Raw genomic sequence first — 13,009 nt, forward strand, 5'->3', positions numbered from 1 at the left:
ATCTGGCATCAGGCTTCACCCTTAACGTCCTTGTTCCAGCACCAGTGAATGTGGCTGTTCTCTGGGGTCTGCTGGGACCTTTGTCTGTGGGGTGGCTGCACCGCCTCCATCAAATGTCCTCCCAGCAGGGAAACCACCTCTCCCTGTGTGGCCCATGGACCCCTCAGACCCTGCTGTCTGCTCCCAGGGATTTTCCCTTGCCACCAGAGCACCAACAGGTATCGAGCTGCCAAGTTTCAGACTGTGTGATCCCCTGTTTATAGCTTCTTAATGGAATTTAAACCCTTTCCTTTCTCCTTTCTCCCTTTTTTTGTTCAGTGCACTCTTTCTCTTTCTCTCCAGCTGCTTTCGGGGGAGGAGTACTTTTCCCATACTCTCCCCCCTGTCTCAGTCCTCTCTCCACAAGCAAAAACAGCTTCCACGACTGCTCTCTCCCCCAGTTCACCTCTCTGTGCTGCATACCTGCCAAGTTCTGTGATTCAAGTTGTGCAGATTGTTGTGTTAATCCTCAGGTCAGTTTTCTAGGTGTGCAAGATTGTTTGGTGTTGATCTAGTTGCATTTGAGGGACAAGAGAGGCAAAAAAAAAAGTTCCATGATGCTCTGCCATCTTGTCTCCTCCTCTCTCCCCATCACCTATTTAACCCATCCTGCCTCTCACCTCCTCTCTGGTAACCATCAGTTTCGTCTCTATAGTTAAGAGTCTTTTTCTTGGTTTGCCTTTCTCTTTCTCTTTTTTCCCTTTGCTCATTTGTTTTGTTTCTTAAATTCTACATACGAGTGAGATCATATGGTATTAGTGTTTCTCTGACTGACTTATTTTACTTCGTATAATACTCTCTAGCTCCATTTATGTCATTGCAAATGGCATGATTTCATTCTTTTTTATAGCTGAGTAATATTCCATTATATATCGTGTGGTTTGTGTGGTATATATACCACACCTTCTTTATCCATTCATCAGTTGAGGGAACTTGGGCTGTTTTCATAGTTTGGCTAGGGTAGATAATGCTGCTATAAATACCAGCGTGCATGTATCCCTTCAAATTAGTATTTTGTATTCTTTGGGTAAATACCTAGTAGTACTTGGGGCGCCTGGGTGGCTCAGTCAGTTGTGTCCAACTTTGGCTCAGGTCATGATCTCATGGTTTGGTTCATGAGTTTGAGCCCACATTGGGCTCTGTGCTGACAGCTCAGAGCCTGGAGCCTGTTTCGGATTCTGTGTCTCTCTCCCCCTCTCTCTGCCCCTTCCTTGCTAGTGCTCTGTCTCTCTGTCTCTCAAAAATAAACATTAAAAAAAATTTAAATACCTAGTAGTGCAATTGCTGGATCATAGGATAGTTCTATTTTTAACTTTTTTGGGAATCTCCATACTGTTTTCCAGAGTGGCTGAAACACCTATCAATAAAATCTATAAAAATATAAGAAAGGCAAGAGTCTGTAGTATTTGAACCAAGACTACTCCCTCCCTTTCCCTTTCCTACCAGTAAGGTGGAGGCTCCAATCCAGACTGCTGCATATCCCTCCCCCTTCAATTCCCAGTCAGAAATCTTTCAGTGTGTCCACATTTAGCACTGCGGGGGGGGGGTAGGGGGAGGGTAGGACTTCATTAATATAAATTGGCTAGTCACTAAAAACAATTATGAAACATGCAAAGAAACAAAAAATGTATGGTTCACACAAATAAAAATACCAGGCAACACAAAATGCCTACAAGCAGATGTCAAATTTAACAGAAAAAGACTTCAAAGTAATCATTATAAATATGTTCACAGAACTAAAAGAAATCATGGTTAAAGAAGTAAAAGTAGTCCTTTTTTTCTTGTTTCATTTCAGAGTTTTCTATTTGTCTCTGTTTTTCTGACATTATCTTATTTCTTTGAACATTTTTTTACCCTTTTCTCTATTTTCTTTCTTGCCAGTTGAATTCTTTCTTCCACTGTTGAGCCTCTCTAATGAATTATTTATTTCAGTTATTGTAGTTCAACTCCAGAATTTCCCTTTGGTCCTTAAAAAAATAATTTGTATTTCTTTATTGTTTGTTGGAAACTAGATGTTTTAGAGAATGTATTGCTGTGACTCTGGGTATTGTTCTCCACCCCACCCTGGAGTTCATTATTGTTAGTTTTTGTGTTTTTTTTAGTGACTAACTGGATTATATTAGTGAAGTCCTAGCCACAGCAATCAAACAAGAAAAAAAAAGAAAAGCCATCCAAATTGGTAAGGAAGAAGTAAAACTGTCACTATTTGCAGATGACATGACACTATATGTAGAAAACCTTAAATCCTCCACCAAAATACTACTAGAACTTATAAATGAATTTTGTAAAGTCACAGGATAAAATATCAATATACAGAAATCAGTTGCATTTCTATACACCAATAATGAAGTAGCCACAATAGAAACTAAGAAAACAATCCTATTTACAATTGCACCAAAATAATAAAATACTTAGAAATAAACTTAACCAAGGAGGTGAATGATATCTGTACTCTGAAAACTATAAAACATTAATGAAAGAAATTTAAGATGACATAAACAAATGGAAAGAAATCTTGTGCACATAAATTGGAAGAAACAATACCGTTAAAATTTCCTTGCTACCCAAAGTAATCTACAGATTTAATGCATTTCCTGTCAAAATGCCAGCAGCATTTTTCACAGAAGTAGAACAAACAATCTTAAAATTTGTACAGAACCACAAAAGACTCTGAATGGCCAAAGCAATCTTGAAAACAAAGAACAAATCTGGAGGTATTATAATCCCATATTTCAAGTTATATTACAAAGCTGTAGTAATCAAAATAGTATGGTACTGGCACAAATATAGATACATAGATCAATAGAACAGAATAGAGAGTCCAGAAATAAATCCACACTAATATGGTCAATTAATCTATAACAAGGGAGACAGGAATATACAATGGGAGAAACACAGTGGTATCTTCAATAAGTGGTGCTGTGGAAACTAGACAGTGACATACAAAAGAATGAACCTGAACCATTTTCTTACACTATGCACAAAAGTAAACTCAAAATGAATCAAAGATCTAAATGTACGACCTGAAACCATAAAACTCCTAGAAGAGAACACATTTGTGATTTGTTTGATATGTTTCTCATGCTTAGACTAGTTAGGATTAAACACCTATAATGTGAATGTTCCCTTTATGTTGTCTAAGAAAACCCTTAACTTACTAAAACAATTCTTTTTTCCTTTTTCTGTTCAGCTTGGGTGCTATTACCCTGTCTTCCAGATTGCTGAACTATTCTTCTGCATCTTGTAAACTACTGTTGATTACTTCTAGTGTATTTTCCATTTCAGTTACAGTATTCTTCAGCTATGATTGGTTCTTTCTTATATTTTCTGGCTCTTTGTTGATATCCTCACTGAGGTCATCCAGTCTTGTGAGTATCTTTATGACCATTACTTTGAACTCTTTATCAGGTAGATTTATTACTGCCATTTCATTTAGTTCTTTTGCTGAGGTTTTGTCTTGTTCTTTCACTTGGAGCATATTCCTCTGCCTCCTCATTTTGCCTGATTTCTGTGTTTGTCTTTATGAATTAGGCAGAACAACTACATCTCCTAAATTTGAAGGAATGGTCTTATGAATGATCATCTCCTGTGTAGACTGTGTGTGCCTGGTGACTTTGAATAGCTGGCTGGAGCTGTAGCTGGCATGGGATGGGGATACTAGGGATGCCACGGTGGGGTGGCCAGGATTGAAGTGTGTGTACAAGCTAGGGTGTACCAGTGTGCTCAGCACAGGGGGCACCCTGGTGGGCATGAATTGGGTGTTCCTTGGGTGTTCTGTGCCTGGGGTACAAGGAGGGTGTTCAAAGTAGAAGTGGGAGTGAGCTGGGAGGTCCCAGAGTGCTGTGCACCAGGAGTGCCCTTAGCAAGTCATCTGGAGCCAAAGTGGTGTGGGCCTGGAGTGTTCCAGGGTGCTTTGTGCCTGTGTTGCCTTGGTGACATGGCTGGAGCTCAGTGAGTACTGACCCAGGGTGTTTTGGTATGTGCCATGCTAGGGATTGCCTTTGTGGGATGGCTGGGGCTGGTGTGGACTAGGGACTAGGGACTCACTCAGGCAGTAGGCCAGTTAGGGTGTCCAGACTGTGCACTGGTCTGAGCTTTTAAGTTGGAGGGGAATGTAAACTGTGGAGCTCACCTACCCCTATAACCAAGATAAAGTTTCACCAGCTCCCTTGCCATTTGATGGAGTTCTAGGGCTGGTTCCTTTATATTCTAGTTGCCCTTTTAAACCATGGCTTTTCTTTTTCTGTTTCCCAGGGAAGAAATATCTGCTCCTGGTCCCTCAGTGCTATCCCTCCCCACTGCAGTTCACAGTATCAGAGGTGGTGGTTCCCTTCACTGCCACATCTCCATCTCTCTTGCCATTGTCTGTGTGGTCTCTGTGTCTTTTGTTCAGTAGGCTCTCAGTTCTTCAGGAAGAGCTTCTCTACAAACACGAGTCATTTGGTGTGAATTCAGGGCATTCCTGTGTCACCTTCTGAGACCAGAAACTGTACTTCTACTTTTTTTGAAACTTCCTATTTTTATATAATTATACTTCTACCCATAACCTGGCTTCTCCCAACAGCAATGTTTGCATAGCTACTGTATGTCTACCTTTTCAAAGTTGTTTGTGGACACACTGGTATAGACTCTTTCAAGTTCTGTTTGTTTAAAGTTTTTTCTTTTTCTACAACTGTGATATTTGGAACTAGCTTCTCTGGATATGGAATCCTTGGTTCACACTTTTTTTTCCATTGAATTTCTTGAAAATGCTGCCTCATTGTTGCCTTGCCTTGTATGTTGTTTTTGGAAAGCCTGATGTCAGATTAATTAATTTGCCTTCATGAGTTATTTCATCTTTTTGCCTAGAGGCTTTGATGACATAGTTTATCTTCCATATCTAATATTTTACTAGGATATGTCTCAGAGTTGATCATTTTGGTTTATTTTCCCAGGAACCTAGTGGGAACTTTGAATGTATAGACTGAAGTCTTTCACTTTGGAAATTTTTCTTGGATTATAGGTTTAAATCTTTTAAATATTAACTTTGTTCCATTGTTCCATTGTTTCTTCTTCCCCAGTAATTCCAGTGACACAATTGCTATTCCTTCTTTGCTTCTCCTTCAATTCACTGATTTCTTCCTGAGCCTTTTTACTTTCTTCTTTGTTTTATTTTAATTCTCTCAGTTATTTTTCTGTCTTTTTCAATGCACCTTATACAATTTTCTTGAGTCTGTTTTTCCTTTGGAATCTTTAAATTTATCTTCACATCTGAGATTATTTTGTCTTTCTTCCATTTGTTTTCTAGTTTGATCAATTTTCTCTTTTATTTTTTTTGTCTTGATTTTTTGAAAGTCTGAATCCAGATGGTTTTTTTTTTTCATATCCCCAAATGTATTTAATTCAGTTTGGAATGTTGTCTTGCAGGGTTTTGTTTTGTTTTTTTGCTTCATAGTTGTTTTATGTAATGAGATGTTTATCAGTTGTGTGTTGAATCTTGTTTTCTGATTTTTTTAAATAACAACTCTATAGATTTACCAAAAGTTACTGCTCACTTCTTTTTATGTCTTGTATTTCTTTCTTAGAAGCCATGCCTTTTGAAGATTGCTACCTAAAATTATGCACACTTGAAAGCTGCTTCCTTGTTCTGGCCTACTAGGACATTAAAAAAATATTTTTATACTTGAGGGAGACTTAATCTTTCTTTCAGTGACTTCAGATTAATCCTAAGCCCATGACAAACTCCCTTATTTCCTACAGTTTTTATCAGCCTGTCCTTGCTCACTATAACAGTTTGTGGTGCAGCATGGATGTGAGAGAGTACTTCTTGAGATTTGGTATTTTTTTCTTCTTTTAAACTTAGTTATATTGAGGTTTGGGAATTTTTCTGCTTTAAGTTATGCTTCCCATCTGGTTTTAGTGCCATTTAAAATTTATTTTTGTTATTCTGTATTGACTTTGGAGGAAACATTGGGAGACACAAACCAAGGCAGCCACTGTTGTCTTCATCAACCTGGAAGTCTAGTCTTTTAAAAAAGTTTTCTAATTTATGAAAACCAGATCAATCATCACCTACTTTGCTGAGATGTCAAGGTATCATTTTCCTCAGCTGAATAGCTTAAGACCCTCTCGCCCTTGCTGATCACAAAGCAGATCTTGGAGGTGGTCTTAGGTTGTAACTTATATATTTAAAAAACCTATCCCCAGACACTGGGTATAATACATTTATCTCCTTCTTTCTCACATTTATCTCCTTCTTTCTCATAAATAGCAGTATTGTTTTTTAGATTTTAATTTTAATTCTGGTTAAACATGGAATGTTATGAGTTTCAGGTGTCCAATATAGTGATTCAACACTTCCATGCATCACCTAGGGCTCATAACAACAAGTGCACTCTTTAATCCCCATCACCTATTTCACCCATCTCCCCAACCACCTACCCTCTGGCAACCATCAATTTGTTCTATATAGTAAGAGTGTTTCTTCGTTTCTCTCTCTCTCTCTCTCTGTCTATTTTCCCCCTTTCTCATTTATTTTGTTTCTTAAATTCCACATTGTGAGTGAAATCATATGGTATTTGTCTTTCTCTGACTTATTTCACTTAGCATAATACTCTAGCTCCATCCATGTGGTTGCAATTGGCAAGATTTCATTCTTTTTTATGGATAATATTCCATTACACACACACACACACACACACACACACACACACACACACACACACCATCTTTATCCATTCATTAGTTGATGGACATTTGGGCTCTTTCCATACTTTGGCTATTGCTGATAATGCTGCTATAAACATAGGGGTGCACGAATCCCTTTGAATTAGTATTTTTGTAAATTAGGTATTTTGTGAATTAGGTATTTTGGGTAAAACACCTAGTAGTGTAATTGCTGTATCCTAGGGTAGTTCTCTTTTTAACTTTTTTGAGGAATCTCCATACTGTTTTACAGAGCAGCTGCACCAGTTTGCATTCCCACTAACAGTGTAAGAGGGTTCCCCTTTCTCCACATCCTCGCCAACATCTGTTGTTTCCTAAGTTGTTAATTTTAGCCATTCTGACAGGTGTGAGGTGGTATCCCGTTCTGGTTTTGATTTGTAGTTCCCTGATGATGAGTGATGTTGAGCCTCTTTTTATGTGCCTGTTGGCCATCTGGATGTCTTCTTTGGAAAAATGTCATGTCATCTGCCCATTTAACAGGATTATTTGTTTTTTGGATGTTCAGTTTTGTAAGTTCTTTATGTATTTTGGATACTAACCCTTTATTGGATCTGTCATTTGCAAATATCTTCTCCCATTACATCAGTTGGCTCTTAGATTTGTTGATTGTTTCCTTCACTGTGCAGAAGTTTCTTATTTTGATGAAGTCCCAATAGTTTATTTTTGTTTTTGTTTCCCTTGCCTCAGGAGAGATGTCTAGAAAAGAGTTGCTATGGCCTGTGTTTTCTCTTTAGGATGTTTATGGTTTCAGGTTTCATATTTAGGTATGTATTCCATTTTGAATTTATTTTTTGTATAGTGAAGAAAGTGGTCAAGTTTCCATTTTTGCATGTTTCTGTGCAGTTTTTCTAACATCATTTGTTAAAGAGACTGCTTCTTTCCAATTGGATATTCTTTGCTGCTTTGTTGAAGATTAATTGACCATATAGTTGTAGGTTTATTTCTGGATTTTCTGTTCTGTTGATCTATGGTCTTCCTTTTTTGAGGCTGAACTTAGTTTCTTCTTTGAAGGACTGAGTTAAGTTCAGGTTTTGTTTTCAGATTTGAGTGATTTTATTTTAACATGTAAATTTGAGTACATATAGTAATAGAGCATTTTAAATTCTGTACAAATATTTGTGACTATCCTTTAAGCATAGCCTTCCTTCTCCTTTTATGGACAGCAACAAGACCTTTTGGTCAGATTTCCTAGTTTTTTTCTCATTTCTATTGAATAAAAGATCTGATTTACTTTGTAACTTTACCATATATTTGTTGTTAATCTTTTAAAAATTATTATTATGTTGTATCCAATGAATGCTTGCTCATTTAACAATATAATCTGGTCATAAAGGTCATATTCCCATCTCTGACTATGACACAGTCATATTTCTAGATGTTTAATGCCATTCTAATACCAGTTGGTCTTGATCTGTATTTAGAGCTGATTTTTAAAAGAATTCTTTTAGGATTTGCCTTTCTGATATACTCACTCTCTGATTTCATTATTCATATCAGAAATAAACTCAGGAGTTTAAGATTGTGGCTCTACTTATGTCATTTGTAAGTTCAGCCATCTGTTGAGCTTACACATAATGCATTCTAGGAATTCAATTAAATAACAAAAGATCTTGATGCTTTCCGTGTCATTTAATATTGCAGTGCTTATGCCATAGAAATAAAGAAAAGTAAGTGAAAATATAAAGAACTTTAAAATACATAGTGGGAAGATAGTTTGGACTGGCCAGATACAGAAAATACAGCATTCTTTTCATGAGAGTTGGATAGAGGAAACAGTATTTTCCATATTCTTATTTCCAGAAACCTTTATAATATGACAAGTGAAAAGAGGGCTTTTTCTCCTGAAAGAGTTGCCTTAACTCTTCTGTTTAGCCACACTTGCGTAGGTATTTTCAATTTCTTTGTCTTCAGGACATGTGTGGATAAATTCTTCACGGGCATAGGCATTGTGAAGATAGCGCCAGACTCCTGAGAATTCTGCTGGAATGTCAAAGTCACGGTATTTCTTGGCAGCAACCTAGGGTTTTGGGAAAAAACGGTAATAAAAGGCATCAATGACATGCTTAGTGTGGAGAAACGTATTTCAAGAGTCAAGATCATTAAGGACATGTTATCTGCACAAAAATAATCTTGCACTTACTACTTTAAAGTTTTTTTTACAAATGTAGACAAAGCTATATTTGTGTAATCATATTTATATTTATGCTGTGATTATCAGAAAAATTTCTCCACTAGACTAAGTTTGCTTAGGGTCCCAACTATGTCTTATTTCTTTATGTATTCTGTGTGTTTGGCATAGGACCTGAGACAGAATAAGTTCTGTTCAATAAGAATTTATTAAATCAATGATTAAGTCATCATGATATTATTAGTAGCTCACATTATTTATCATTTGTTATGACACTGTTCTAAGCATTCTACATGCTTTAATTTAATCAACAATTCTATGAAATGGGTAATATTACCCTTGTTTTTTTTAAGTTTATTTATTTATTTTGAGAGAGCATGCATGCAAGCATGGGAGGCAGAGAGAGAGAGAGAGAGAATCCCAAGCAGGCTTTGCACTGTCAGCACAGAGCCCCATGCGGGACTTGAACTCAGGAACCATGAGATCTTGACCTGAGCCAAAATCAAGAGTTAGATGCTCAGTTGACTGAGCCACCCAGGTACTCCTTACTCTTGTTTTATAGATAAGCCAGTGGAAAGCACCTTCTGATTTGGGAAGAAAGAAACAAATTTTTATGGTTCCCAGAGGAGATCACTGTGGATTTTTTTTTCCTAAGGAGAAAAAGGAGATATATACTATGTATAATGATGACAAAGCCATCATATAACAATCTCACACTAAATAGTCACTGTGTTTCATGCTGGCAACTCCCAACCCCCTCCCAAACCATTCAGTATGCCCTACAAAGGCTTACTTTAATAATGTTCAGTTTGGGTAACAAGCTGCAGTCAGCCAGTGTCAGCTGGTCCCCATCCAAGAACAATCTTCTGGAAACTGTGAGTTCCTCAGCACTGTCTGGATCAATTTCATCCAGAAGCGGGGTGTTTAAGTAGTCATCCAGACGTTTAAATTCTCTGAGCAGAGATTTTTCAAAATCTGAGGCAAAGAAGTCAGAAGGTTACTAATAAACGTTTTGTCTTCATGACTACATTTTACATAAGCTTTTCACACATTTAGACATCTCTATCTATACACATTGCTTACACTGGCCCTTCAAAATCTAAATAGTTAACTAGAACTCAACTACCCACTGATAAGACAGAATCAGGTGTTTAATCAAATGCTCTTTGACTCTTCTTGAGGAGCATTGGAAGGAGAGTCAAAGAAAGAAAAAGTCACATATGTTATTACTAAACACAGAAAAGTCAGAAAGTGGAATCAGAAACTAATAGCTCTTATGACTCAGAATACAGTAAACCCATTCAAGAATGGTCATGGGAGATAGTAGATGCTATAGTTTAAGAAACCTTAAAGGCACACAGGAAAAGTTGGGGGGGTGCTAAAAAATACAGTCCTGCAGTTAGTTAACTCCTAGCATGTCAATGCTCTAATTGAGCCAAGTTAGTAATTGCTATATTGAATCTTGGGTTCTAAATTTAATAAAATTTCATGGAAAGGAATTTCAAAGGAGAAAAGAAAAAAATCAGAGGAAGAGTGCATTCCCCAACATATATTACATATTCAGGAAAATCCCATGTTAGCTGAGTGAGACTGGGAGTCAGCAAATGTGTGAGAGAAATAGAAATTTAAATAAAGGTATCTTACTCTTATTTGCTTCTTTTTGTGTATTCTTAATGTATGCAGAAAACTTGGCAAAGAGGTTACAGCCCACATCGAAGGACTCCTTGTTCTTGGGACTCAGGTGAGGATACCTTAAAAAGAAACATCACTGCATGATTATTCACACATAAGTCAGAGACCAAGTGTCCTAGCTTGTACTCTACTGAAAATGGAGGTTTTAGAAAATTGTGCTGGAAACCAAGGGTTCTGAGAATCTCTATTTGTAAATATATATTTTTCCCAATATCAGAATACTTTAGTTTCTAAAGTTCACTAGGAAACAAGCTGTGGAAAATTCAAAGGCCATTTACCTGTAGGAACAAGGTTTTAAATGGTAGTTAAGTCCCCCATACTTGTTCCTGAAAGCCTATTTGGCAGAAGATATGTTGTTGGTAATACATTTTTAAAGCTAAGTAGGAAAAAATATGGCTTTAAATTATTGTAAATTCCATAAAAATGAAGGAATAAAGAGGATAGAGAGCATGGAAAAAGGTAGCCAAGATGTCCTCTCCTTAGTAATACAAAGTTCACTTAGCATAATAAAAATTAAATAATGTAATAATGTAATCCACCACATTAAGAAATTAAATAATACCATATTATCATGAGTAGATGCAGAAAAATTATTCAATGCAAAGCAATTCCTAGTCATAAAAAAAAACCCACTAGCAACTAGAAATGATCAGGTCAAACACTTAGTCATCTTCCTTAATACCTCACTTTCTCTCCCTCCCCATATTTGCTCCATTAGCAATTCTATCCAGTTTATCTTTCAAAATATACCCAGAACTTATCCACTTCTCACCACCTCCACTGCCCCCTGCCTTGTCCAAGTCTTATACTACTGCAATAGCTCTTTGACTATTCTCCCCACTCCCATGCTTGTCCCCCACACTCTTAGACTATTTTCCACTTGCTGCCAGAGCAATCATGTTAAAAGGTAAATTGTTATCATGTATCTCCCTTACTTATTACCTTGCAATGCCCCCATCTCATTCAGACTCAGACCCCAAGTCCTCATAGTAGTCTACAGGGACTGATGTGATCTGACCCTATCTTACCACTCTGCTCTCATTTCCTCCTACTCTTTTCTCCACTCACTACACTTGAAACTTACCTCTTTGCTGTTCTTCAAATAGACCTGATAAGCTCCAGCCCCAAGACTTTTTCACTTAGTCTTCCCTTAAATGGAGTGATTTCCTTTATGTATGCACATGACCTACTCCCTCTCTTCTTTCGGATCTTGTTTTTATATTTCTGAGACCTTCCTCTGCCCACTCTATTTAACATTGCAACCTTACCCTGCCCTTACCCCATACTTTACTCCCTAGTTTTATTTTTTCTTAGTATTTAACATCATCTAAAATAGTTTATATTTTGCTTTTTAATCTTGCCTATGTATTGTCTTCCCCAACTAGAATGTAAGGTCTACTAAGACAGTGTTTTTGCCTGGTTTAATCACTGATGTGTTTCAAGTGTCTAGAATATTGTTTGATAGTAAGTACTCAGTAAATATTTATTCAATGATTAAACTAATTCATTAATTTCCTTAACTTGATAAAATATATCCATCAAAAACTTTCAGCAAGCACCATATTACATGGTGAAATGTTAGAACTGTTTCCCTTAAAATGAGTAAATGATGAGAATAATCATTATCACTACTTGTCTTCAACATTGTGCTGAGTGCACTAACAAATAAGACAAACAACATTCTAAATGGTAACTTTAAAACCATTTACATTAAATTTAGGAACAAGACAGAATTAATGAGATATTTTGGTAAGGTGGCTAGTACAAGTCAAACATTAAAAAAAATGTTTTCTATGCTACCAATAACCAGATGGAAATAGATATTAGTAGCATATTCCATTTACAATTGTGATAAAGTATAAAATATTGAGAAATAACTTAATACAAAGGTATAGAACCAATATGAAACAAAACAAAACAAAACAAAACCTCATCAAAGAACATAGGACGGGCACTTAGGTTGATAACCTAATGTAAATCAGTGGATGAATGGATAAAGGACATGTGGTGTATATACAATGGAATATTATTCAACCATAAAAAAGAAGGAAATCCTACTATTTCTAACAACATGAATGGACCTGGAGGACATTATGCTAGGTGAGATAAGTCAGACAGAGAAAGACAAATACTGTATGATCTAACTTATATGTAGAACCTAAAAAGCAAAAATCATAAAAAAGAGAGTAAAATTATAGTTACTGGAGGCACCTTGGTGGGGGGATTGGGGAGATGTTTAAATGTTAAAAGCTTGCAATTAGGAGATAAATAAGCACAGCATAGTGATTATAGTCAACAAAACTATATTATAAACTTCAAAGTTCCCATTAGCAGTTACTCCCCATTCACACCTCCTCTCGTCCCTGGAACCACTAATCTTTCTGTCTCTATGGACTTGCTTATTTTGGACATTTCATATAAATGGAATCATACAATATGTGGCCT

The 13,009-nt window shown here is 36.6% G+C and overlaps 1 protein-coding gene across 2 annotated transcripts in view; it reads right to left on the bottom strand.

Annotated features, from left to right (window-relative positions):
* Positions 1-8,354: 8,354 nt before the first annotated feature.
* The window catches only part of CLIC2 (chloride intracellular channel 2), a 28,541-nt gene continuing 23,886 nt past the window's right edge, over positions 8,355-13,009 (bottom strand). For both annotated transcript variants that reach the window (XM_007088958.3, XM_007088957.3), the window contains 3 exons: positions 10,517-10,623; positions 9,666-9,847; positions 8,355-8,761 (listed from right to left, as the gene is read on the bottom strand). In XM_007088958.3, coding sequence (XP_007089020.1) covers positions 8,600-8,761; positions 9,666-9,847; positions 10,517-10,623 — 451 coding nt within the window. In that variant the 3' untranslated portion in view covers positions 8,355-8,599. The remainder of the gene's footprint in view (positions 8,762-9,665; positions 9,848-10,516; positions 10,624-13,009) is intronic.

This window comes from Panthera tigris, chromosome X, assembly GCF_018350195.1.
Source record: "Panthera tigris isolate Pti1 chromosome X, P.tigris_Pti1_mat1.1, whole genome shotgun sequence".
Classification (NCBI taxonomy): domain Eukaryota; kingdom Metazoa; phylum Chordata; class Mammalia; order Carnivora; family Felidae; genus Panthera; species Panthera tigris.